We start from the raw sequence: 23,193 nt of genomic DNA, 5'->3' as shown, positions 1-23,193 counted from the left end.
AAAAAAACAACTAATAAATAAAGGGAACACTTAATATTCACAGAAAGCCAGTTAAACTTCAAGGATAACAATCACTTGGAAGTTAGGAAGTAAAGGCCGTTTTAAATCTGTTTAACCCGTTTTGGTAATAAACGTGACAACAGGTGCACTGGAGGTAACAAGAAAACAGCAAAAAAGGACTAGTTTTGTAGGTGGTGTGCCAAAGTCATTGCTCTCTCCGTATCTCTCCTGATTTTTCTCTTGTTAGATTTTGCTTGTGTTCTCGTCACTGCTGGTAGCATGAGATGGTTCCTGCAGCCCGTTCAGGTTGCACAGGAAGGCCAGGCCTCTTCAGGATGGCACATCCATACGTGCTATCGCAAGAAGGTTTGCTGTGTCTCACTCTTGTACGTTTGCTAATGGGCTGCTTGTGCATGTGTCTGACTGAACTGTCAGAAACAGACGGAGTCTGGAGATATCATGGTTTCTCCAGACTTTTTCATGCCAGTCACATGTGCTCAGTGTGAACCTGATCTCATCTGTGAAAAAAAAAAAGCAGGGAGCCACTGGCAGACCTGTCAGTTCTGATGTTCTCTGGCAAATTCCTGTCCAGCTTCACTGTGCTGGACTGTGAGCACAGGTCCCAGTAAAGGATATTGGGACCTTCAGTCTGTTTCTGACTGTTTGGTCAGAAACATGGATGTGTAGCCTGCTGGAGTTAATTTCGTAGGGCTCTAGCAGTACCCCTCCTGTTCCTCCTCTAACAAAGGAGCAGATATTAGTCCTACTGCTGGGCTGATACCCTTCTACAACCCTGTTCAGTACTTCTACTCTAACAACCCGTCTCCTGGTATCAGTGTTGTTGGGAGAGCAGGATTTGGATGTAGGATGTGGACTACTTGTCCAGCCTGAATGTGCTACAGGTACCATCACATGCTGCCAGGAGGAATGGTGTGTAGCCACCACCTGCAAAGCCATTCCTTTTCTGGTGGATATCTTCTTGTTAACCCTCCAGGGCACCTGTTGTTCTTTTCATTTGCACCAAAGGTGAAATGGATTCACCATGGTTTATGCTTCCTAAATAGATTGATATCCCTGAACTTGAACTTTGTGATATACTGTGATGATTGTCCCCCTTTTGTTTTGTTTTTTTTTGAGTAGTGTATTTAATCTTAAACATTTAAATTCCCTTGTTTCTTTTTTGTTTGTTTGTTTTGCAAAGCCAAATCAGTATAGCCTCCGTCACTTCATGAGGATTTATGGCAGGGGAACAAACTTCTGCAGCTTTTCTGTTGTTACTCATCAAACATAAAAAGCTTTTTTCCCCCTTTAGACTCATTCAATATAAAGTAAATCTACCTGGATGTAGTGTTATGACATTCCAGGCTGTTAAACACTAAACCAGACACAGATTATTGCTGTCAGAGACATCACCACTCTCATTTTATTCATGTTTACAGACAGGTCTTAGTTACACTCAGTCTCTGTAGCACTGTACCACATATTTTATTCCCCCAAAACAATCATTCAAAAACAGCTCGTAGAAAAATTATATCCCTGTGAATTGTTGACAATAATAAAAACTGAACAGATTTTCATTTAATTTGTAACAGTTTTAAAATATTTATCACAAAGTGCAGCTTTGTAAAGAAAACATCTGCTTTGCATAGAATTTGCACCAATTCCACCCATCCATCAAAGATAAAAAAAATTCGATCCGACTGTAGTGCAAACAGGCCTCTACAAAAAGCAGCATCCTCGCTTGCCCCAGAGTGTAAGGTTGTGTTCAAAAGTGACCAAAGATGCTTTTCCTTATTGCCTTGCCTTGCTTAAAAAAGAAAAAAATATATGAAATGAACAGCACACAATATTCAAATCCATTTCATCACTAAGAGTAAAATCAAAACAAAATATTATCCAGAGCTAAAACAAAAAGATTCCAGAGATAGACACCACTTCAATTAAGCTTCTACAGAAGACGACAAAAATGAAAATGTATCATTTAAACATCAAAATATTCCCTGGCAATTAGAATTACAAGGCACTTTGAAAGTAGAGTAGCCTGTTAATCGTCAGCAATATACTTAAAGTTACAGTCATGTAGAGTCGCAGCCTGGATACCAATATGGAGAAGAAACAGCATAAATTTAGTGTATCTTTTTTGTGTCCTACAAGCCTTACGTGTCTCGTGCGTCAGTTCACTTATGAAAGCAACACAATTAATATAAAACTTTAAAGTAATTTAAAAAACAAACTACTTACTACTGCGGGCTAAGGTAAAGTATTAGTAGGTACAAATACTTCACCTTATTCCATAATTTGCATACATAGAAAGCAGAATGGCAGTTTTCTTCCTCTTTTTTCTTTAAGTTTTATAAAAACAAAATTGTGACACATACCCGCTAAAGGGCAACTGTGTTTCTAACTCCTGAGATGTGCACAAAGTGCTCATGCTGTGCCATGGAGCAGGAACTGTGTTTTTCCAGGCCACTTAAATTTCTTTGTGTTTTGCTACTTTCTTGCCACAGTGCTGACATCATGGTCAGAAAAGTCAAAAGAAAAAGCCACAAGCAAACTACTTGTCTGCAAAATTTCATCTGGTTTAAGGATTGCACAAAACATTTAAAACTGACCTCAAAATATATATTAAAAAAAAGAAAGAAAGAAAGAAAGAAAGAAAGAAAGAAAGAAAGAAAGAAAGAAAGAAAAAGAAATAAATCATCCTGGGTCTTCATAGACAATCTTTGCAGGTACAGATGAGGACAAAATTATTAGCCCGTCTATGAAATTTAAAGTTTTTGTCAAAATTTTCCCAGGTCCTTTTTTAACAGAGCAAGGCGTTTTCCACGTAGCATTTCTAAGCATACTAGTTTTCTTTAGAAAGCATACGTTATTATTAGTTGCACACAATAACATACTAATTTAAAAAAATAAATAAATAACCAGGGTCAATATTATAAAAACAGACCTTTTCATTGAGCCATAGGACAAACCACTGCTGTGCAACGATGTGTTTCAACTTTGTAATGCTCAAAGCCTGTAAAAGCAAGTTAAAACTGAGGGTTATCTTCCAATTTAAATGCAATTTAAAAACATCAGCAAGGGTTTGAGCTCTCACTTGAGAAAGCATCATGCCAAAAACAAAAGAAATCAGTTCAGACTTAAGAAAAAGAATTGTCGATGCTCTCAAAGCAGCAGCTGGATATACAAAGTTTTCGCAGCATTTCCAAGTGTCAGGAACTGGAGAGAAGTATCATCAATTCAAAGAGCCACACAGTACCGTACAAGCCTGGCGGAGGTAGTGAGAGATGTGTTTAAAGACCCCCAGAACATCTGCCAAGACGCTAATCATTGACTTAGCCAAATCAGCTGTAGTAGGAATAGACTGCTAGGTTGCAGACCAAGAAAAAAAAACAGAGGTCTCTGGTCACAGAGACGCTGCATATGTTTGGAGAAAGAAGGGAGAGTCATACAACCCAAAGAACATCATCCCTACAGTGAAACACAGAGGTGGGAATTTTATGCTGTGCGGAGGCTTCAGTGCATCTGGAACCGGGAATCTTGTCAAGGTGGAAGGAAGGATATGTGAAGGACATTGTTTGGAAAAGCTATGTCAAAAATTCCTTGCTCCGTGTAACAGCATTTGGGAAATACTTAAAAAAAATTTCATGGGGCACTAAAAATTTTGTCCTCATCTGTATTTGTTGCCTATGAACAGTCAAATTTCATACTACTGTTACTCATAGTTACCTGCAATCCCTAACATAAAATATTTGCTAAAAGAGAAGTAAAACTAAAACTACCAAACTTGGCAAGAGAAATAACAGCTTAATCAACTAAAAATACATGAACTAAAGGCATGCATATTTACTTGGTGCATATTTAAAAAAAATTTTTAAAGTTGCATAAATAGTTTTCCTTCTAAATCCTTTCATGATAACTTGACAACATTGTACGTAGGCCACAGTTTACCAATGAGCAAATCACAAAACACCAACACTGCACTGTTAAATGGTATAGAGTATTTTTTGGAAAAATATACTTGGTTTGGGACACTAAAGAGAAGTGGTCAGCAATTAGCCATCATGCCAGTTCTCCTTTAGGTGTGACAGTGACATCAGGATTATGCCTCTGTGGCAACCTGTGAGCACTTCAGGGGCAGTCGCTTCCATCATAGATTATGGGCTTCTCCACGGTCAGATGGTAGAAAACTTTCTTGGAGATAAACCTGTTGAAAAAGAATTTTGATTGAAAAAAAAAACAAAACAAAACAGAAACAGATGTGCAGTTAAAAGCCAAACACAGGAAATGCTGCCACACACATTGGCATTTCTGTAATTGGCATGCTTCTGCAAAACAAAGAGGAACAAATGGTTGTGAACTACCGTGAAAAGGAGTTGTCAAAGATGAGTGTGTAGAGGCCAGGGTGCCGCACTTTCAGCTGTCCCTGAATGGTTTCTTTATGAGAAATGCAGCGAGTGAGAGGAATCAGGACCTGAAAACAGAAACACAGGCCTCTTAAAAAAATCTCAGTATACAGGTGAAAGATCTGCCAGAGGGTTTATAATAAATCTAAATAAAGAACACAACTGTCAGTCAACTTTGAACTAAATCAAATTTCTTAAAAAAAAAAGAAAAAAAAAATCAGGAATACTAAAAAGGGAGGAAGTTGATGTGAATGTGAGATGAAAGGTCATAACTGATTTAAAACCCCTGACATTTTAAGTAAAGAATGTGCACGTCAGCCTGCTGAGCAACAATGCCTACCTGCAGTGCTTTTCTTCAGTCAATAATGTTTGAAAAATGAAGCAAAAAGACCCTGCTTTCTGTAGGGGGTGGCCATGAAAGCACACGCAGGTTCAGCCTGTTGTGTCTGGTGATAACCTCTGCTTTTAAATCATCACCTGTGACTGTGGAGTATTTGAGTTTTGTAACAACTGAAAAGCCTTTTATTCAGCCTTATGATGTGCTTCAATTTAAAATCAACAAGCAACACTTCAACAGTTGCTTTTTTGCATGTTACCAAAAAAAAAAGCAACTGCAGATCAGCACATGCTGACACCTCTAGACTGTGTACTTAGAGGGCCCACATGAAGATAAACAAAAAAGGAGACAGGGATTTCCCAAGCTCACTACAAATTGCATATACCTTTGATTGTTGCACTGGAATGTCAGTAGATTCCCGGTAAACCACGCTAAAGGAGATGCTTTTGGGCTCGGAGGAAAACATCCAGCTTATAGTTGGCCCAGAGTCATCCACAGCAATAGTAATAACACTGTAGCAACTGGACTTGATAAAGAGCTCCCTGGAACTGTCACCAAACTTAGAGATATCATCGATGCTGAGAGGTACAGCCACCCTGCAATGATAACGTTTAAGATTAGGGATGTTACCACAACCGATACTTAGCGTACCTTTCAATACCAAAATTCTGAAAATGCAACCGTACTTGTTTTTTGTTTCTGTTTTATTTATCAGCACCGTAGGCTGCATACTTGACTCTGTGAAGCATCTTAAAGACTGACACCCCGGTCTTTATGAAGAATTACAGGAAGTCAGTAATTTAATTTCATAATTCATAATTCCATTTCAACAACACTGAAGTTATCATAACAGTTATAAATGTTAACCCAGCTGGTGCTCACATTAATGTTTGCTGCTTAACTATTAGCAAATACCTGATACCCACATAAACTGTTAAGATATTGTTAATGTAGCAGCTAGTGACTAATTAAAGACCTGCTAATTTAATTAAAGCACCACTAATCTAATATGTATGAAATATATGACCATTATATGAAGACTCACGTGACTTCTCCCGATTTGAGAAGGTTGATCTCTGAATCCTGAACAGTGGAAACTTGCTCGTCATCAGGGGTCACTTCTCCTGTGCTTCTGCAAAATCCGACACAATCCACAGAGAACAATAGTTATGAAAACTGTTGTGCAACCTTTCAGAGGCAAAGATATATTAAACAAAATAACTTGCATCACAATAAAACTCTACACCATCCAGGTGTAGCTAATTCAAATTTGCATTTTAAAATACTGTTGGAGCATGCTCAAACATCAGATGCGTTTTTAAGAGGGACTCTGATTTTTACCCATGGTTCAGTACCTTTTGCATCTAATGGATCATTTCTGCACGTTTTACCTCATTTCACCCAAACATAAATGATTAATGTTAACACTAGCAATTACATTGGTTTTGAGCAACCTCATATCTTTGCTGTAGTGCTTTGTGTAAAAGTTTTTGAACTGCAAGAACCATAAGTACGCAGAAATGTGCACTCCAGGAAATGAAAGTAATCTGGCACCTTAATTAATTTTTTTCTTATCTGTAAACACAACCCAGTAAACATGATTGAAACCCCAACGTCATCCCTCTGGTCACAACTGGTTGCGGTGCGACTGCAAAAGCTGAACCGCAGAAGGACGGATGTTGATGTTATTTCCACGTAGAATAGAGGTCTAGTCAGAGTGTCTCTTACAAAGTGAGAAATACAGATCAAATTATTCCAATGAAATTTTTTTTAAATAAACACTTTTAAGCTATTTTTTATACATTTAAATTCTGCTTCGGTTGCTGCATGGTGAATTTAACTTCTCTGTCCCTAATGTCAGCATCATAAACCCAGAGATGGGACTTGTACAGGATATAAAATGGGCTTGTGAGTTCAAGTCACCATTGAGGTGCATTTTTTTTCTTTTCATTCTTGCTGTCAAGAATGTTTTTTCATTTTATTATAATTGATTAAGAGATAGTGGAAAACAATCCTTAAACACAAACTTTTTCTTGCTAGAAAGTCTAACAAGACTGAAGAGGTTTTTCAACCAGGACCAGACGTTGACCAAAAAAAAAAAATAACACCACCCAACATCAAATTATTCAACATCAAAATATTGTTTTGAAGGGAAAGTCCATCAATGATTACAATTTGACCCACGGGAGAGAGTGAGGAGGAACATGTGTGAAGAGTTTTGTAGCAGTTTTTCTACATTAACAAACAGGCTGATGCCATGTTTGTCTTTTCTAAGAGCAAAAAGTGAGACACACAAAGATGTTCTGTGTTTTAGAAAGATGATGAAGATGATGCACTGATGGCGCTCAGCACTGTCCTTTCTTGTGTTTTCACTGATTGATCTCTCCAGCTGAGTTTCACCTGAGGAGCCTGACCATTTAATGACAGAGTAACACGCTGACTCCAAAAACAACAAGCAGAGTAATGACTCATCCACATCCACTCTGCTTTGTCTGCTCATAAACGTTGCACTCACAAATCTAGTGCTCCTGGATGCCTGCGGTCTTGTTCTCCCTCCAGGGACCCTGCAGTGGTCTGAGAGGTAGTATCACTGTCGTACACACCATTCACTTCCTCTTCTGTAATGATGTCAAAAGCTCCATCCTCCAGTCTGCTACTGGGATCAGACACTGGGAAGGAATCAGTAAAGCAGTGACTGAAATGCAATGGAGAACAACGTGGAGAAGAACAATGTGGAGATTACGGTATATTAAAAAATATGTATCCATGTAACAGGAAAAAATTTTACAATTTAATTTTGAGACTAATTATGCAGGGTTTTTTTTTTTTTTTATTAGAGTAAAACTGTGTACTTCTCTGCACAGAAATGTCACCACCTTCCCCATTTGTCTATTGTACAAAAATAAAGGTTTCTGTACTTGTTCCGCAAAAATAACAAGGTCAGTCTTTTCACTTCTGCTTACATGTTTACAGAAAAAAAGAAAAGTGATGACCAGATAAGTGCATTGATAAACCTCTGGTCCATGTGTGCATTTAATGTGTAAACATGTTTCTTCCTCTCACCTGTTACCCTGGGAGTTGGTACATATGGAACTGGTTCAGTGGGTGGTTGAGGTCCAGTTCCGGGTGGAGGAGGCTGCACATCTGAAGGGCTTAGCTCTGCCGCTGTGAACCTTTCCACCACTGCACTATGTTGGGTGTAGCAGTCCCTGCAGCAGCGCTCCTTTTTCCCACTTTGCTTGGTCATAACATAGTTGTTGCTGCAGTGGTAGCAGAAGATGCGGCCACAAAGCCTAAAATATTACAATTAAATACTTAAATGTGTATGTATATATATATTTTTTTTTTTAACCATAACACATATTATTGATTCTATGTTACATGCAGTTTAAAAATCTTATCAGATTATGCACAGAAATAACAAGAGCTTTCCAAAGAACACGTGTCACCTGCTCAAAGGCTTGTTAGATAGTGTATTCATGAATGTGAAAGTAAAGGATTAAGTGTTGAGCTTAACAGCTAATATTTACAAATAGATGTTTGTAGTAAATAATTGTTCAATGGGTACTGCATAGAACTGTCTGTTTTATGCATGCAATTTGTTTCATTCAATACTGATATAGATATCTGACATAGGAAATGCAGAGATGAAATGGGATGGTGTAAAATCAAACCTGCAATGATGTCTGCGCGTCCACCAATTGAACTGGCTTTTGCAGTCGAGACAGTTTTTGACCTCCTGATCCACCAGCCACCAACGCTCCTCAGCTCGCTGTTTCTGCTCAAACTCCAGAGCATCTGACTTCTGCCACAGAGCATCTTTGTCCCTGATGTAAAGCACAAAAAAGACTATTGTTTGACTTGTTTGTCTGTTTTCAGTGTTGTCTTAAAAAAAATCAGTCTAACCTCTTAATTAAGTTTCTCCTGGAATGGATTCAACTCAACTGCAACTTAAAATTGTAATCTGATAAAGATTAACGTGTATATTAAAGGGTATAACTGAAAAACAAATCCAGTTGGACTGTTTTTATGCAAAAAAAAAACAAACTGCAACTCTGACTATCTCTTCAAAAATGATGCAATTAAGACAGATAATGAAGACATGCAAATAAAAGAGTACAAAAGGAAGAAATAATGTGAGCACATCCCATGGGAGTCGAATGAATCACTGTTTTTGTGTTTCGTTCTATGCAGAGAAAGAAAGTGTTTGAGGTTCCTGAATACAGTGAATAATGGTGCACAAAAAGCTGTTGTTTATGTCAGTAGTCTCTCACCAACACTCTCCCTGCTCTCGTCTCCATCAAAGGATTTCTGTCACATCCAATCTCAGTAATTTAGCTCAACATTCAAAGAAGACTTTTCCTCTCACCCTGCTCCTCAGACCTAATGACACCCTTCTTCACTAAAATTTTCTCTCCTTGTTGGAACTGGCAGCCTTACACAGAGCTTTAAGAGACAATGGTCATACTTTAAGAGCTCGATCAGCCGCTCTTCAAGGGTGGTCTTGGTTTTATTGAGGTCATCGATCTCTGCAGTCATCTTCAGATACTCGCTTTGTTTGTCAGCTTCCGTTGTCTTCAATTTCTCCTTTAATTCCTCGCAGGTCTTTTGTGCAGCGAAGAGCGCTTCTTCAGCACTTTAGACACAAGAAAATGAGTTGACATCTCTCTCTCCATTAAAAGATGGAATTTAAAAGTATTACTGGTCATGAATGTACCTGGTTGCTGCATCTTTGAGTTGCTGAATCTCGCTTTCATTCTCACGAATGGCTGCTTCTGTCTTTGTGATGTGAGCATCTTTCTCGCCAGTTAGGTGCAAGTAATCCTCAGTTTCAGCCTTCATTAAACACACACACACACACACACACACACATCTATATATATATATATATATATGTATATAATTCATTAGGAAAAAAGACTTTTTCAGTAATCTAAGTGACTGCATTGTTTTTCTGTTTTTGAATTGCTTTCAGTTCTGTTTAAGGCTCCTAAATATGCTGAATTTAGCAAACTTGAGAAAAATTTTCTAAAATCTTTGTGTTTTATTTGCACAAGGATTTTTTTTTAATATCAAACTCACCCTATTTATAACATGTTTTTCATAGGCTTCTTGCACTAGAGGTGTTATAGACACATAAATAGAAGCAACAACAGAACCCCGTGTCAAACAAAATTCTGTAATATAAGCCTATAATTGCATTAGACAACAGAGGAACATTATGATCTCAAGTATACTTGGGTAAGCCATTTATTTGATAAGAACCACAGAGGTTTTGTATCTATTCCACTTTTCCAACTAAAGGAAAATTGGTCCTATAATCAAGGTGTCATTATCTGTGAAAAGAATAAAAGTAAAAGTGACTTCAAAAATCTCCTCAGGCCTATAGATATGTACCGTATTAAACAAATCATCAAAATTTGTTATATTCTGTGGTGTTTAGCTTCTTTTGACTATCTGCAGTCTTCTCTCATTAGCAGTTTTCTTTTGACTCAGGAAAAAAAAGAGGTCATCTATCTTTGAGAGATTACACAATTTCACCATCACCTTGTATCTACTTGTGTTGTAACCATAAATCACTGCGTTAGAAAAATACAAACCTCTAGTTCAGACACTTTAGTCTGCAAGCTAGACTTGTTTCTCTGCTCCTCCTGCAGCTCAGCCTTCACCTTGTCCAACTGTTCGTTCAAACTCTGAAATGTGAGAGTACGAGAAGGGATTCATAGCCATGATGGTAACTTTGAACTAAACCATAATGAGCTTACAATAACGATAATGAGCTCACAATAACAGTGCTGACATACTGTTGCTGATCAACATCTTATTTTAGAGTGCTACCTAAAAAAAAAAAAAGCCTCAAGTGCTCATTAGTGATTAACACAAAGTACAGCTGGAGCTGAATATTTTTGATCATAAATCAAAAGTGTTGGGACAAACTAAAATTTTATCTGGTCAAAGCTCTAGATGAAAAAGAGAATACCTGAAGGAAACGTGCATACAAAATATTCTCAATCTGAATTAATACTGGCAACTGGTACTGCTGAAGGGAAAGTTAGGGGACGTCCTAAATCATTAGGTTTAATCCACTCGAGCACATGAGGTCATGGGTCATGTAATTTTTTTTTTTAGATGTTCTGAGCAAAGCAATGGACAGATTGACATTTCTATCCCTATGACTGTTAAAATGAATTATTCCTTAGTGTAATACAAATCTGATCAACAAGTTTATTTATCTCACCTTTATCTGGACTTGATAATTCATGCTCTCTGAGCTCATCTGGAACTTGCTGGCTGCCATCTCCTCTCGGCTGAGGTCCTTGATGGTTTGGACTTGGTTCTTTGTCTTTTCTAGTTCTTCCTGGAGCTTCATGATAGTCTGTGGAAGTGTTTCTTTCTGTGTTAGCTCCTTTCTTAAACTGTTATTCTCCAGCTGTAGTTCTTCCATGCACTTCTCTAGTCGTTCTACATCTTTCTCCAGCTCTGTAATCTTTGCAGAATTTCCTTCCCAGTTCTCTCTGACCTCCTCTTTTTCTGTGCTGAGCTTACAGATGGTCATCCCCAGTTCTGCCATCTCGGTGTTTGCCCTGTGCAAACCCTCACGTATCTCGTTGTTCTCTAAAGCCAGCCTACTATTTTCTGCCTTGAGGGTGGACAACTCTTCTCGCATGGCAGCTGCAGATATAGCTAGCTCAGCATGGGCAGCTACTTCACGGTCATGCTTTTCAGTGAGCGCCTCTTCGTTCTTTCTGCATTCCATGAGCTCTGCAACATGCTTCTGATTCAGTGCCTCTGCCTGGGATTTAAGTTGCTCAGTCAGAGTCCTGAGCTCATTTCTTTGGGCTTCTGTCACCTCCAGCTGTGCTTTTGATTTTAGCTTTTCTTCCTCAGATCTCTGCACCTGCACCCTAAGGTCCAGGACCTCCGCCTGGAGCCTGGACACTTCTTTCATGCTAACTTCTAACTGACCTTCAACCACAGCTATTTTCCCTGTTATTTCCTGATTTTCCTTGGCTTGGACTGCACTCCTCTCCAACTGAGACATCTCCATCACCTGTTTCTCAGAGGTCAGTCTTTCAATCATTTCTGCCTGTTTAGCACAGGTGGCTTCCGCATTAGCTTTGGCATTCTCAAGTTCCTTCTCCTTGCCCTCAAAATCTTCTAGCCTGGACTGCAACTTAACAAGGTCATTCTCTTTACTCTCAAACTGGGCCCTTTTGATTTGGAGCTGTTCCTGAAGACTGGCTTCATTCTTGCGTGAAGCTCCCAAGTTTTTTTCCAACTCTCCAATTTGCCCGTGAACATTCTTCAAGTCTGCCTGCATGCGGTCAAGAGCTGCTTTCACAGTGTCCTGCTCCTCCCTCAGACTCTGGTTCTCCTGCTCCAGCCGCTTTGTTGTGGTCTCTGAGAGCTTTGCAGCCATGGTGGCTCGCTGCAGACTTTCATCCAGCTTACAGTTCTCTTCACGCAGTCGCTTCTCTTTTTCATCCACTGTCATCTTGGTATCATCCAGCTGGCCTCTAAGTTGTTTCTCAGAAGCCCTTAAAGCTGCTAATTCAGCCTCAAGCCCTGATCTGTTTTCTGCCATGTCCTTCTTCAGCTCCTCATTTTTCTTTACTGTGGTCAGTAGCTTCTCATTTAGTTCCATTAGATTGGAGCACTGCATCTTGTAGTCTTCTGTCTTCATGGCTTGTTCTTTGATGCTCCCCTCTAGCTCAGCAATGCTAGTATTCATTTTGTCCCTCTCTGTAATCAGGCTCTGGTTCTTGGCTTGTAGCTGTTGTAGTGTCTCACAGCTGGAGGCGAGCTCTGCCTCTTTTCCTTTAAGCTGTTCTGTAAGGGAAGCGACTTCTGCTTTTAAAGACTCTTTCAAGTCACCAATATTTTTCTGGATCTCTTCTTTATCTTCTTGCGCCCTCTTCTTCACTTCTACTACCTCTTTCTCTTTCTCCTCTAGAGATCTTTGGAGGTCTTGCAGTTGCCTCTGTAGATTGCTAGCCTCCTTCTCTTTCAATGACAAAGCCCCCTGCAACTTGTCAAGGGCACAGCACTGCTCCTCCACTTTTTCTTCCAACTTGACTTTCTCCTCAGACACAGATGTCAGTAATGCTCCAAGTTTTGTTTCAGCATCCTTTGCAGCTGCCTCTTTGACTCTAAGCTCTTCCTCTAGCCTTTCTGACTGTCTCCTCTTCTCCTCAACCTCAGCTACAGCTTCCATCTTCCCTTTCTCTGCCTCTTTCACTCTGTCCAGCAACTCATGTATCTTCTGTGCAGAATCAAAGGACCTGGCTGCTTGCTGGCCCTTCTCATTAAGAAACCCATCCAACTTGGCCATGAGCTCTATGTTCTTCCCTTCAGCAGCAGCCAGCTTTTCCTGAAGCAGCAGCTGCTCAGCCTCTGTGGCTTTTTCCCCAGTTCTGAGTGCTTCGACCTCTCTGGACAAAGCTGCCTCTCTCAGCTCCAGAGCCTTTAATTCTTCCTGCAAGCCCTTTTGTTGCTCATTGAGAGCAAGTGACACATCCAGCTGCCTCTGCAGATCTACAACAACTCTTCTGAGCTCATCACTCTCCTCACCTAGTTGCTCCATCTTATCTTGGAGCTGTCGCTGCTTCAGTTCTGAACAATCCAGCTCTAGGCGAAGGTCTTCAACTGCGCTGACATCTTCCCTGCAGGGAGGCAGAGACTCATTCAGGTCATTCAGCAGACCCTGACCATAGTCAGGGCTGGAAAGGAACTCAGACGCTTGCTTCATGGTTTCAAGGGAAACAACAGAAGAAGAGAAGCAATAATGAAAATCTTGTAATCATGTCAAAGTTAGTACAAAATTAAATGATGTTCTAACAGAAACGTCAGTTACCTGGGAGTAAGTGCTGGCCAAACTGTTAATACTGGAACTGCGACTGGGCGGCTTCCACATATGGCCAGGTGAGTTTGCACTTCCCAGTGTCCTTCTATTAATTAGAAAAGAATTCAATTATTGCAAACACTGATTAATGAAACACAACCTGACTAAGCAGGGTCAAAGGAAGAGCTATATCATGACTCATTTCTGTTAAATCCTCTTTGCGATTTAGATGATTTCCATTACTTATCTTGTTTGTTACCTTGCAAAGGTTGGCCAGGAGGCATCAAGGTCATAGCCTCTGGATGCCACATCAAACTGGACTTCGTTGAGCTCGTACAAGTGATTGATGATGTCAACACTAAGGTGGGGCTTCAAAAAAGGACTTCTTGCATAGTACCAGTCACTGCGGGAGAGCGATGAGAAAGAGTTCACAGCAGGGCACAGCAGAACCACAACAAACAATAAAAGAGTCTAAAAAATTAGGTTTAATAACATTCTGTTAAAATAAAAATTAAGGAAAGGAAATGTCAACCAGAAATGAGTTTTTTTTTAATTAAGCAGCTTAGACAGTAGTAAATAGACTGGCATCAAAAACAATCGTATTTCTTATTAAAATTAAGATTGCTCCTGCGAGGTTTGCATTTTTCCATTCACTAAAATAGATCTACAGCACCACACGCACCTATTTGAAAATTTCTTACTTCACAATAACCTAATAACTCATATTCTACTATTCTTTCCTAAGAGTACTGCTTCTACCAAAGCTCCATTAACAGAGAAGAAAATGATGCCATCAAACACTACACCAAACAGAAAAACTAAATCTGATTCTGAAAGCAAAAATAAGGACTCGGTTTCCGTGAGTGTCAACCATAACCAGCTGGCCTATTTCAGGCAAGCGTTTATGGGCGCTACTCAATTTTAACAAATTTGGCAATTTAAATGTGTTTTTTTTTCCTTTTTAATGTCAGCATAAATAATCATCAAAAAGAAACTACACCGGGCATTGACAGGATTACCTGGTGACTCTTTGGTTCATTAGGCACTGTTGCAGTGTGTCAGCCAGTCGCTGATGCACGAGGGAGTAGCGAATAAATGCTCTTCCCTTCCCCAGAGAGGTTTTTAGCTGTCAAAGCAAAGCAGAGATGATTACACACAGTCCTTTAAAAACCCAATACTTATTTACATTGCAGGGAGTCACTGCAGTGAGACTACAAAGAAAAAATATGCACCTGTTAAACTTTGCCAAAAATCAAAATGAACAATTGTAGTCTCAGTTTGGAAAGTAATGATGCACATAACAGTATAAAATGAAACACAAATGCAACACTAACAATACTGATAGCACTAGAACGTGTCCTGGATTTCATATATGGCAAAGCAGATTCCGAAGCATCAATTCAAAAATTCCTGTGGCAAAACAGTATGTAGCCAACATGTAAATGTTTTAGGGGCCTATCTGATAATATCACCATGTAATCACACATCTGGTTACCGTTCCTCAGAGCTGGCACAAAACCGGAGATAGTCAACCAGGGATAATTTAGAGTAGAGTGCTGCCTGAGTAAAGAGCGCAGCAGGGAGGACACATGATGCCGACTCATTTTCATGAATTCACTTGATGATTATCGGCTCTATTCTCACATGGGTGCACTCAGACATTATACAGATTTAGTACCAGGGAGCTTGCAGGGTCACGGGGGTTTAAGATCTGACCCGACTGTTTTGGACACCTCAATCTGGTGATGTCTAGGAAAGTTCAGAACTGCAGTGCATTTGTGAAACTGGCTTTAGTGGTGTCATTTTAACAAATCTCACCTCAGTGATGGATTTCACAAAGCGGATACCATCATTGGCTCCTTTGATCTTAGCCAGACAATCACTGAAGTAATCCCAGTAGTCCTTCTTTGTGCCAAGAAATGTGGTCTTTTCTTTCTGGTCAAACTGAAAGAGACATATCAGAAACTGTAAGTGAGAGACATGGCACCCAAAGTATCCGGAATTGAAATCTGTATAAGATGTCCACATCAGCAAAGATGATGAAAGAAGTATACAGTTAGGTCCATAAGCTGTAGAACAAAGCCACATCTTTTTGTAGTTTTGCCTCTGTACAGCACCACGGCATTTGAAATCAAACAATCAAGATGTGATTGAAGTGCAGACTTTCAGCTTTAATTCAAATGTACTTCATTAACTGCTTAGGAATTACAGCCACTCTCATATATAGCACCACATTTTCAGAGGCTCAAAATTAATCAAGCAATTGACTGATAAATAGTTTTCTTCTACAGTTTTATTTATGATGACAGAATTATTTCCATAGTTAAGAAAAACAACTTCACAGCATCTAACCAGGTCAAGAGCAATCTCGAGGGAGTAGGTGTATCATTGTTAAAGTCTACAATCAAGAGATGCCTTTATAAATGTTAATACATTATGTTTACAACAAGAATTGAACAGCCAGATAAGAGTTTGACAGAAACATGTAAAACTACCTGCCCAGTTCTGCCTTGAGTTTCTCAAGGCAAAGAAATGACATATTCTTCAGTGGCCAAGTCAGTCACCTGAACTCAGCCCAACAGAGCATGCAATATACAGTCCAATAGGGCAGATGGTAAAGACAAAACTGAAGGCACAGACCCACAAACAAGCAGCAACTGAAGATAGCCACAGCAAACTCCTAACAGAGCATCTGAAGGGAGGAAATTAGGTCTGCAACTATTGATTATGTTAGTAATTGATTATTCCATCAATTAATCGCGTAATTGGCTAAGAAATACTGTTGTCTTATTAAGAGTTCATCTGCATATTTTAAGCTCCGAAGATTTACTGCAGATTTTTCTCACATGTGCCCTTCAAAATACATTTCTATTGCAGGTCTATTTTTAGTCGCTAATCAGCGACTAAAAATAGACCTAGACGGTACCGAGGGGCTCCATAAAAAATATTTTGATGGAGCCCCTCGGTACCGAATGGGTGACTGGGGAATTCCCGTCGTTACCGAATGGTCACTAGTGCTAATACCAGCACCTGCAAGCAAACTGTGGTCATAGCGATCCGCTCTGGCAGCTAACAGCTGAAAATCTCAGCACAGTGAGCACCACAACACACACACGCACGCGTGTGCACGCACGCACACAAGTACACAATCAAAATCTAATTATTCGAGTTACTCGAGGAATCATTGCAGCCCTAGAGGAAATACAGCATTTGAGATATTCGTGGGTTCTAGACTTCAGGAGAGCAAAGTGTTTTATCCAAGTAATAAAAAAAAAATCCTAACAATTATGCTAGTTTGACAAGTTAATTTTGAGGCTCTGAAAACGAGGGATTAGGTATGCAAATGTCTGTAATTCCTAAACAGTTAATGCTAAATTTGTGTTAAACCCCTTGAATTTAAGCTGAAAGTCTGCATTTCAATCACATCTTGATTTTTTGTTTAAAATCCACTGTAACAGTGTACAGACGCAATATTAAATTAATTTTGTACCTAACTGTACCTTCCCTGGGGAAAGGAGTTTTTATATCAAGGCTGCATAATTTTTAAGCATGATTCAAATCAGTGCCTGGAGAAGCCAAATGGAAAAAACAATAATTATTTACAGACACTAGTTAGGGACAAATAAGATCAATGAGTCATCTGTCATGTAAAAATGTTATGTTTGTTCACTGAATTAACTTCCTGTCCATTGTTTTCAGTGTTTTCAAATATGTGTGACTCTTTGGTTAGCTGCATAACCAAAACCCCACCTGCAGCAGGTACTCCAGTTTGTTGGCAAATTTGTGGAGATTAGTGCTGTCATCGGTGATTGGCTCCCCAGTTTCGCTGTATTCCTTTGCAAGCTCTGCGACAGACTCTGAAATAGATATAAAAAATTAAAAATTGAAGAACAATCACCAACAAAGTAAGCAGATTAACTTGTAAAGTAGACAAATGCACAAGCCACAAGTATCTAATGGGGACTGTTAATGTATTTTATGCTAAATGAACTTATCCAAAACAGAAAGGAGAAGCATGTCTTCATTCAGCTAATTTATTAAGACAGGAAAATGTGTGAATGCAATGTGTACTTTTTGTTAACACATGCAAACACACACAAATACAAACGCTGACTCTACTACCACCCTCTTCCAGTAAAGCCCCTTTTTATATAAAAACTTGCCTCTTATCCATCGCAAAAACTGGAAGGACACCCGTGATGGATGCACCCTCAGCACACATTCTCTATCTCGCTGCATACTGACAGAGACTGCCACCACACCCTTACTACACAAACATGAGGTCAGATGCCTGTGCTTCCAAACGATTTGTTGGCAAGCACACGTCAGATAGTCCCCTTCTGTTAAACCCTTTCTGATGACTCTGAGATGGAGGTCCTGAAATCTCAACTTGCTAACTCTTCTTTCTCTTCTTCTCAGTCAGGCCATGTCAGTTAACAACGGACTGCTGCCAGTGTAATTACACACACACACAAACAGCACACACGCATAAAGCTGACGTACCGTGCAGATCTCGGATAATCCTCTGGAGCTGATTCTCCTCGACCCTAGTCCCCGCAGCCATGGCCCCACCGCTTGCTCCCTGGCAACCAGGGGTCACAGGGTCACATCAAGTCTGCTGAATCAGAAATTCAGAATCAGTTCAGAACAAAAGAGGGTCATGGCTGCCTCTTTACTCTTTTATGATTCACACAAAATGCATGTGATGATGGGTACACTTCTCAAAATCTTTGCAGGAAATGCAGCTTAGGCCAGTATTTTAATCTAACAGATGTACAACAGCCTGAGACAGAGCACTGTATATACCATAGGTAGCAGATGTTTAATAACAGCCTAATCAGAGGCCTACACTACAAAGCAAGTTCTACATACCCAAGATTCTGTTATCTGGATTCACCTACCCCAACACCGGCAATCAGGATAAGCAGGTTATCAACTCACTAAGTTAACCCAAGGTTTTCCTTGCATGTTTATATAAAAGGAGTGGCATTGCCAGCAACTGACAATCACAATTACTGATAAGTTTAATTGTATTGTTCACCTTCCTTTGAAAAAGGAAGGTGAAACTGTACTATGGGAAAATATCAAAAGGTTAAATAAAGTAGTGTGTGTGTGAAGAAACACACTATAAAGTAATATATTAAAAGTGTGCACTTTAAGGGATTTGGTCAGTAAAACTGGAAAAAGGAAATAAAGTTTAGCCTATTTGAAGTCAGAAAAGAAAATGCAGACTAAGTAAACAGACATATCCATATCACAACTCTATCATTAGACACGGGACAATCTATTGGATTATAATAGAGTATTTTATTAATATTTAAAGGACACTTGCAGTTTTTATTTTTTCAGCTGCAGCATCGGTGATGTGTAACGGTGAAGAATAAATACAAAAACAGAATTCAAATGTAGGCTTAGGCTATGTGCAAATTTGATATAAGGTCAGCAAGTCTCTTTTTTGGTTCAATTATTAACGCTAATGGAACAATAAAATTGTTTTAAAATTGTTTACAGCCAACAGGAATAAAAGAAACAAAGTTGCCTCTAAAACTCTACAGTCAATACTGATGCTCATTAGGGAAACGCAAAGACTTTAGATGCTATTAAAAAGTTTTAGAACCTCCTATCTGAGCACACAGGTCCAAGGGACCTTGCAGGAGTGGTGATGCTATTTTCTGGAGAATTGGTTGGTCAGTAGGAAGTGATTTCATACCTTTTGATCTCTAATATGGAACCTACACTGCACTGGAGCAGGTTAGGTTCCATATTAGTTAGGTTCACAGCATAAGTTAATACTGTGATATACCCGAGTAAGAAGTGAACCACCTTCCTCTTGCAAACAACCCAGGGTTAAACCTGAAGTTACCTGTGTAAGATGAAATCCTGCTTTGCAGTACAGGCCTCAGATAACTGGAACAATAAGGTACAAAACAATTTGAAGAATAAACTGTAAAGGTATACAAATTCAAGATTTGTACTGTTTGCTAAAGACTGATGATCCCAAGGGTCTGTTGGTCACACACAGGGTAAACCTCCTAGGCATGGCATGCTGGCAGCCTATGCCAACTTGTAGCATTTACTATTGAGATGTCCATAAAACCCCTAGAACCACAATACATGACTGCAAAAATAACCAAGGAGAAGATTTATCATTATTGTAACACTGAATCATACTATCAGAGGTAGTAGTTACAGCAGGTAGTGGATACTGTACTTGTTCTAAGTATCGTATGTGCCTTAGACGTTATGTATGTGATCATATTGTAAATGGAAATATAAGACAGCACGCACTAAGATGGCAACCAACAAGCGTTTGTAGTGTAGTCACCGTACGTTTTAGTTTAACGTTAGATTTACAGGATATCTGAGCAAGGTACTGAGAGTTGAAAACAGTGGTAGCAATTACACAACTTTTAACTATCACCACTCTACAACTTCATAACTATAGATGAGAACACCTAGCTCACAGCTGAAGCTTTTAAACGCGTACTTTTGTGTTTTTGTCACGGTGACGTTACTTTCGCTTCGATACGTTTAACAGACATTTTTGAAAATAACTGACAACAGTAGGACAAGTTAACTTAAATAATAAGATATGTTTCTAAATAGTTGCTAGTGACAAAATAACAAAATAACAATAACTTTGACATACTTTCGGAGGTATAAGTCAACCCCATAACAACCAACTCAGAGCCTTTCATGTGTGCACACAAACTTGTTGGATGTGTCCCGATTGACAGGCAAACAGCCCATTGAGAAATCGAAATTCAGGCTCCCGACCAATCACGGTGGGGCTGATAGGCGGGATATAGAGGCACAGTGGATAGTAAGTTAGGTTGCCTAGCAAACAGTGTGGTCATGTGATCCACGTAAACTAGTGTCCCACTTTTCTTTGTTGATTTGTCAACAGGGCGGCTTTGTGATTGTAACAGGCTTAAGTGAATATATATGAATGTCCCAGCAAAAAACGAAACCCACAAAACAAAAAGTCACAGGCCTGCGTTTCTTGAAGGGACATTCCACATATTTGAAAAAGATGATTTTTAATAATGATGCGGTGTAAAGGCGAACAGAAATTATGATATCTAATTTAGGATTTCTTTCATCATTACCACTCAGAAAAAATCTGTTTCTAACGTGTACTTTTTATTTATTTATTTTTGTCATAACAGCTTCACTAGAGCACTGGAAATTAGAAATGGAATGTTTTATTTGTTTGTTTGTTTTTTAAAGGTGTTACAAACTGGGAAATGAGAGTTTCAAACCCATGAGGGCTAATGGAAATGTGCTAATTCACGAAGAATGAAAAATTGAATTTTCTTTTATTGATCCATACAACAGTATAAACTGGAGAATCGGTTACATGAATTTTGACCCTCATGAAATGTTTTGCACAAGTGAAAGTGTAGTGAGTTACAGTTCTTACTTCTAAAGGTGTTGGTTCATCCAAACTGCAAATTCATTGTATTTCCCGGAATTGTAGCAGCTTGTGGTCATGCTGAATTTTAAACCAGTCTCAGATTTCTGCTGAAGAAATAAATTGAATGTCAGTTGAATCAAAATTTTAAATTTGTTTTTGGAAAACATGGAGACCAAAAAGAGGAGAATGACCATCCAAGCTTGTTGTCAGCAGTCAGTTCCAATGCCTGCATCTCTGATGTGTGCAGTTCTTTAGTGCCTATGGAATTGGCAGCTTGTACATACGGAAAGGCACCATAAATGTTCAAAGGTATATGCAGATTTTTGAGCAACACGCTCCCAAAAGAGTGCATTTTTCTCAGTTTAAACATTTGATCAATTTTCTGTGTTCTATTGTGAATAAAGTGGGTTTATGAGATTTGCAAATCATTGCATTCTGTTTGTATTTACATTTTACAGTTCCAACTGTAAAATCTAATACAAATGCATCCTGGGGTCTTATATTTTTTTGCATAACCTAATGAGATACTCCAAAAAAAAAAAAGTTTTCTGGATCTATGCTTAGAAAGTTTCATTGAAAATTCAATTTTGCAGATATGTGGAAAAAAATAAATAAATAAAAAAAATAAAACAGGTGTGGCCACAAAAACAGAACTAAGAACAGAAAATGGAACCTGTCATTGATTGTAAAGGATACTCGTAGTTGAGTTGCTGCAGAAGGTTTCTCATCCCACAACTGATCAATTTCATCAAGCCAGAGGTACGTTATTTATTATCATTACAATACTGTTTTGCACTCATAGAGAGAAATCTGTTGTGACATGTCACTGAAGTAACACACATTTATTTTCTAGGTGCCAATTTGATTCTAATATTTTTTTTAAGAATACTATTTTTGAATCATAAAGAAAACATGCCACAAAAGTCACAGACATATTTATTTTCTAGGTGCCAGTTTGACAGAAATGGATGCTACAACCAATTTCAGCCATTATGATCTATTCAATTTCAGCTATGACTCTGACTATGATGAGGATGAGTTCTGTGATAAGGGTGAAGTGGTCATATTTGGATCCATTGCCATTCCAATTTTCTTCTCTCTTGTGATCATACTGAGCCTGACCGGAAACATCCTTGTCCTTGTAATCCTGGCTTTGTATGAAAACCTTAAATCTCTAACCAACATTTTCATCCTCAACTTGGCCATCTCTGACCTCGTCTTCACCACCGGTCTTCCCTTCTGGGCCATCTACCACGTCCGGGGATGGGTTTTTTCTGAAGTGCTCTGTAAAATTGTGACTTTTGTCTTTTTTACGGGGTTTTACAGCAGCATCCTCTTCCTCACCATCATGACTGTCTACAGGTATCTGGCAGTGGTCCATCCTCTCTCTGACCTCGGCACACCTAAACGCTCTATCGGGGTGTTTCTGTCTGTTCTGATGTGGATAATCAGCACTGCAGCAGCCATGCCCTCCCTACTCTTCAGCTCAATCACCTCGGTCCACCACAAAGACAAACATTCACAGGGCTGTGAATATAGTGATCCACTGTGGGAAACTGTTGGTGTCCTCCAACAGAATGCTTTCTTCTTAGTTGCTTTTGCAGTAATGACTTTCTGCTATGTTCAAATACTGGAAAGAATCACAAGAACAAGATCTCACACGAAGAACAGAGCAGTCAAATTAGTCTTCTGCATAGTTGCTGTGTTCTTTATTGGCTGGGTGCCATACAATGTTGTAATCTTTTTGAGGGTCTTGCCTGCTCATGGGGTGACTGGGTTAAATGAGTGCAAAACAAGCATCCAGCTCGACTATGCATTCTACGTGTGCCGGCTCATTGCTTTCTCCCACTGCTGCCTGAATCCAGTCTTTTATGCATTTGTTGGTGTCAAATTCAGGAGCCATTTAAAGTCAGTGCTGCATCGAGTCATCCGACGAAGTTCAGTTGAGGAACTGCAGACTAGAATGCAAAACTTTGTCTCACATGGATCGATGTACTAGCTGCTCAGTTCATTTTCCTGCATGAACTGCATTACTGATTTTTTCCCCCAAGCCCAGTGTGCAAAAAATTCATTTAATTTAAAGAACATAGGAATTGCTTCATAACTCAGTCACAGTATACCGCAAGCTGCAATCCAAGACAGCCTTTTGCTTGTGTGTGTGTGTGTGTGTGTGTGTGTGTGTGTGTGTGTG

General features: G+C 39.2%; 2 protein-coding genes across 5 annotated transcripts; one reads left to right on the top strand and one right to left on the bottom strand.

Annotated features, from left to right (window-relative positions):
• Positions 1-1,405: 1,405 nt before the first annotated feature.
• Positions 1,406-20,371, bottom strand: fyco1a (FYVE and coiled-coil domain autophagy adaptor 1a). 4 transcript variants are annotated; one of them, XM_030727666.1, is made up of 19 exons: positions 20,235-20,353; positions 19,449-19,492; positions 18,089-18,203; positions 17,336-17,442; positions 15,404-15,529; positions 14,605-14,711; positions 13,845-13,988; positions 13,598-13,691; positions 10,982-13,486; positions 10,344-10,436; positions 9,461-9,579; positions 9,212-9,379; positions 8,418-8,570; positions 7,807-8,036; positions 7,259-7,412; positions 5,789-5,875; positions 5,129-5,339; positions 4,365-4,474; positions 1,406-4,207 (listed from the first exon to the last, which is right to left on the bottom strand). In XM_030727666.1, exons 3-19 carry the CDS (start codon positions 18,147-18,149, stop codon positions 4,132-4,134), a joined length of 4,545 nt encoding a protein of 1,514 aa, XP_030583526.1. In that variant the 5' UTR covers positions 18,150-18,203; positions 19,449-19,492; positions 20,235-20,353; the 3' UTR covers positions 1,406-4,131. The 4 variants fall into 4 exon arrangements, with proteins under 4 accessions (XP_030583526.1, XP_030583524.1, XP_030583525.1 ...); XM_030727664.1 differs by having other exon boundaries at positions 18,089-18,200; positions 20,235-20,343; XM_030727665.1 differs by lacking the exon at positions 19,449-19,492 and having other exon boundaries at positions 20,235-20,371.
• A 1,352-nt stretch (positions 20,372-21,723) lies between these two features.
• On the top strand, positions 21,724-23,193 carry xcr1a.1 (chemokine (C motif) receptor 1a, duplicate 1). Its single transcript, XM_030727988.1, has 2 exons — positions 21,724-21,761; positions 21,950-23,193. The coding sequence occupies exon 2, from the start codon at positions 21,967-21,969 to the stop codon at positions 22,999-23,001; it is 1,035 nt and encodes a 344-aa protein (XP_030583848.1). The 5' UTR covers positions 21,724-21,761; positions 21,950-21,966; the 3' UTR covers positions 23,002-23,193.

This window comes from Archocentrus centrarchus, chromosome 4 (assembly GCF_007364275.1).
Source record: "Archocentrus centrarchus isolate MPI-CPG fArcCen1 chromosome 4, fArcCen1, whole genome shotgun sequence".
Classification (NCBI taxonomy): domain Eukaryota; kingdom Metazoa; phylum Chordata; class Actinopteri; order Cichliformes; family Cichlidae; genus Archocentrus; species Archocentrus centrarchus.
This window is presented reverse-complemented; position numbering and strand designations above follow the sequence as displayed.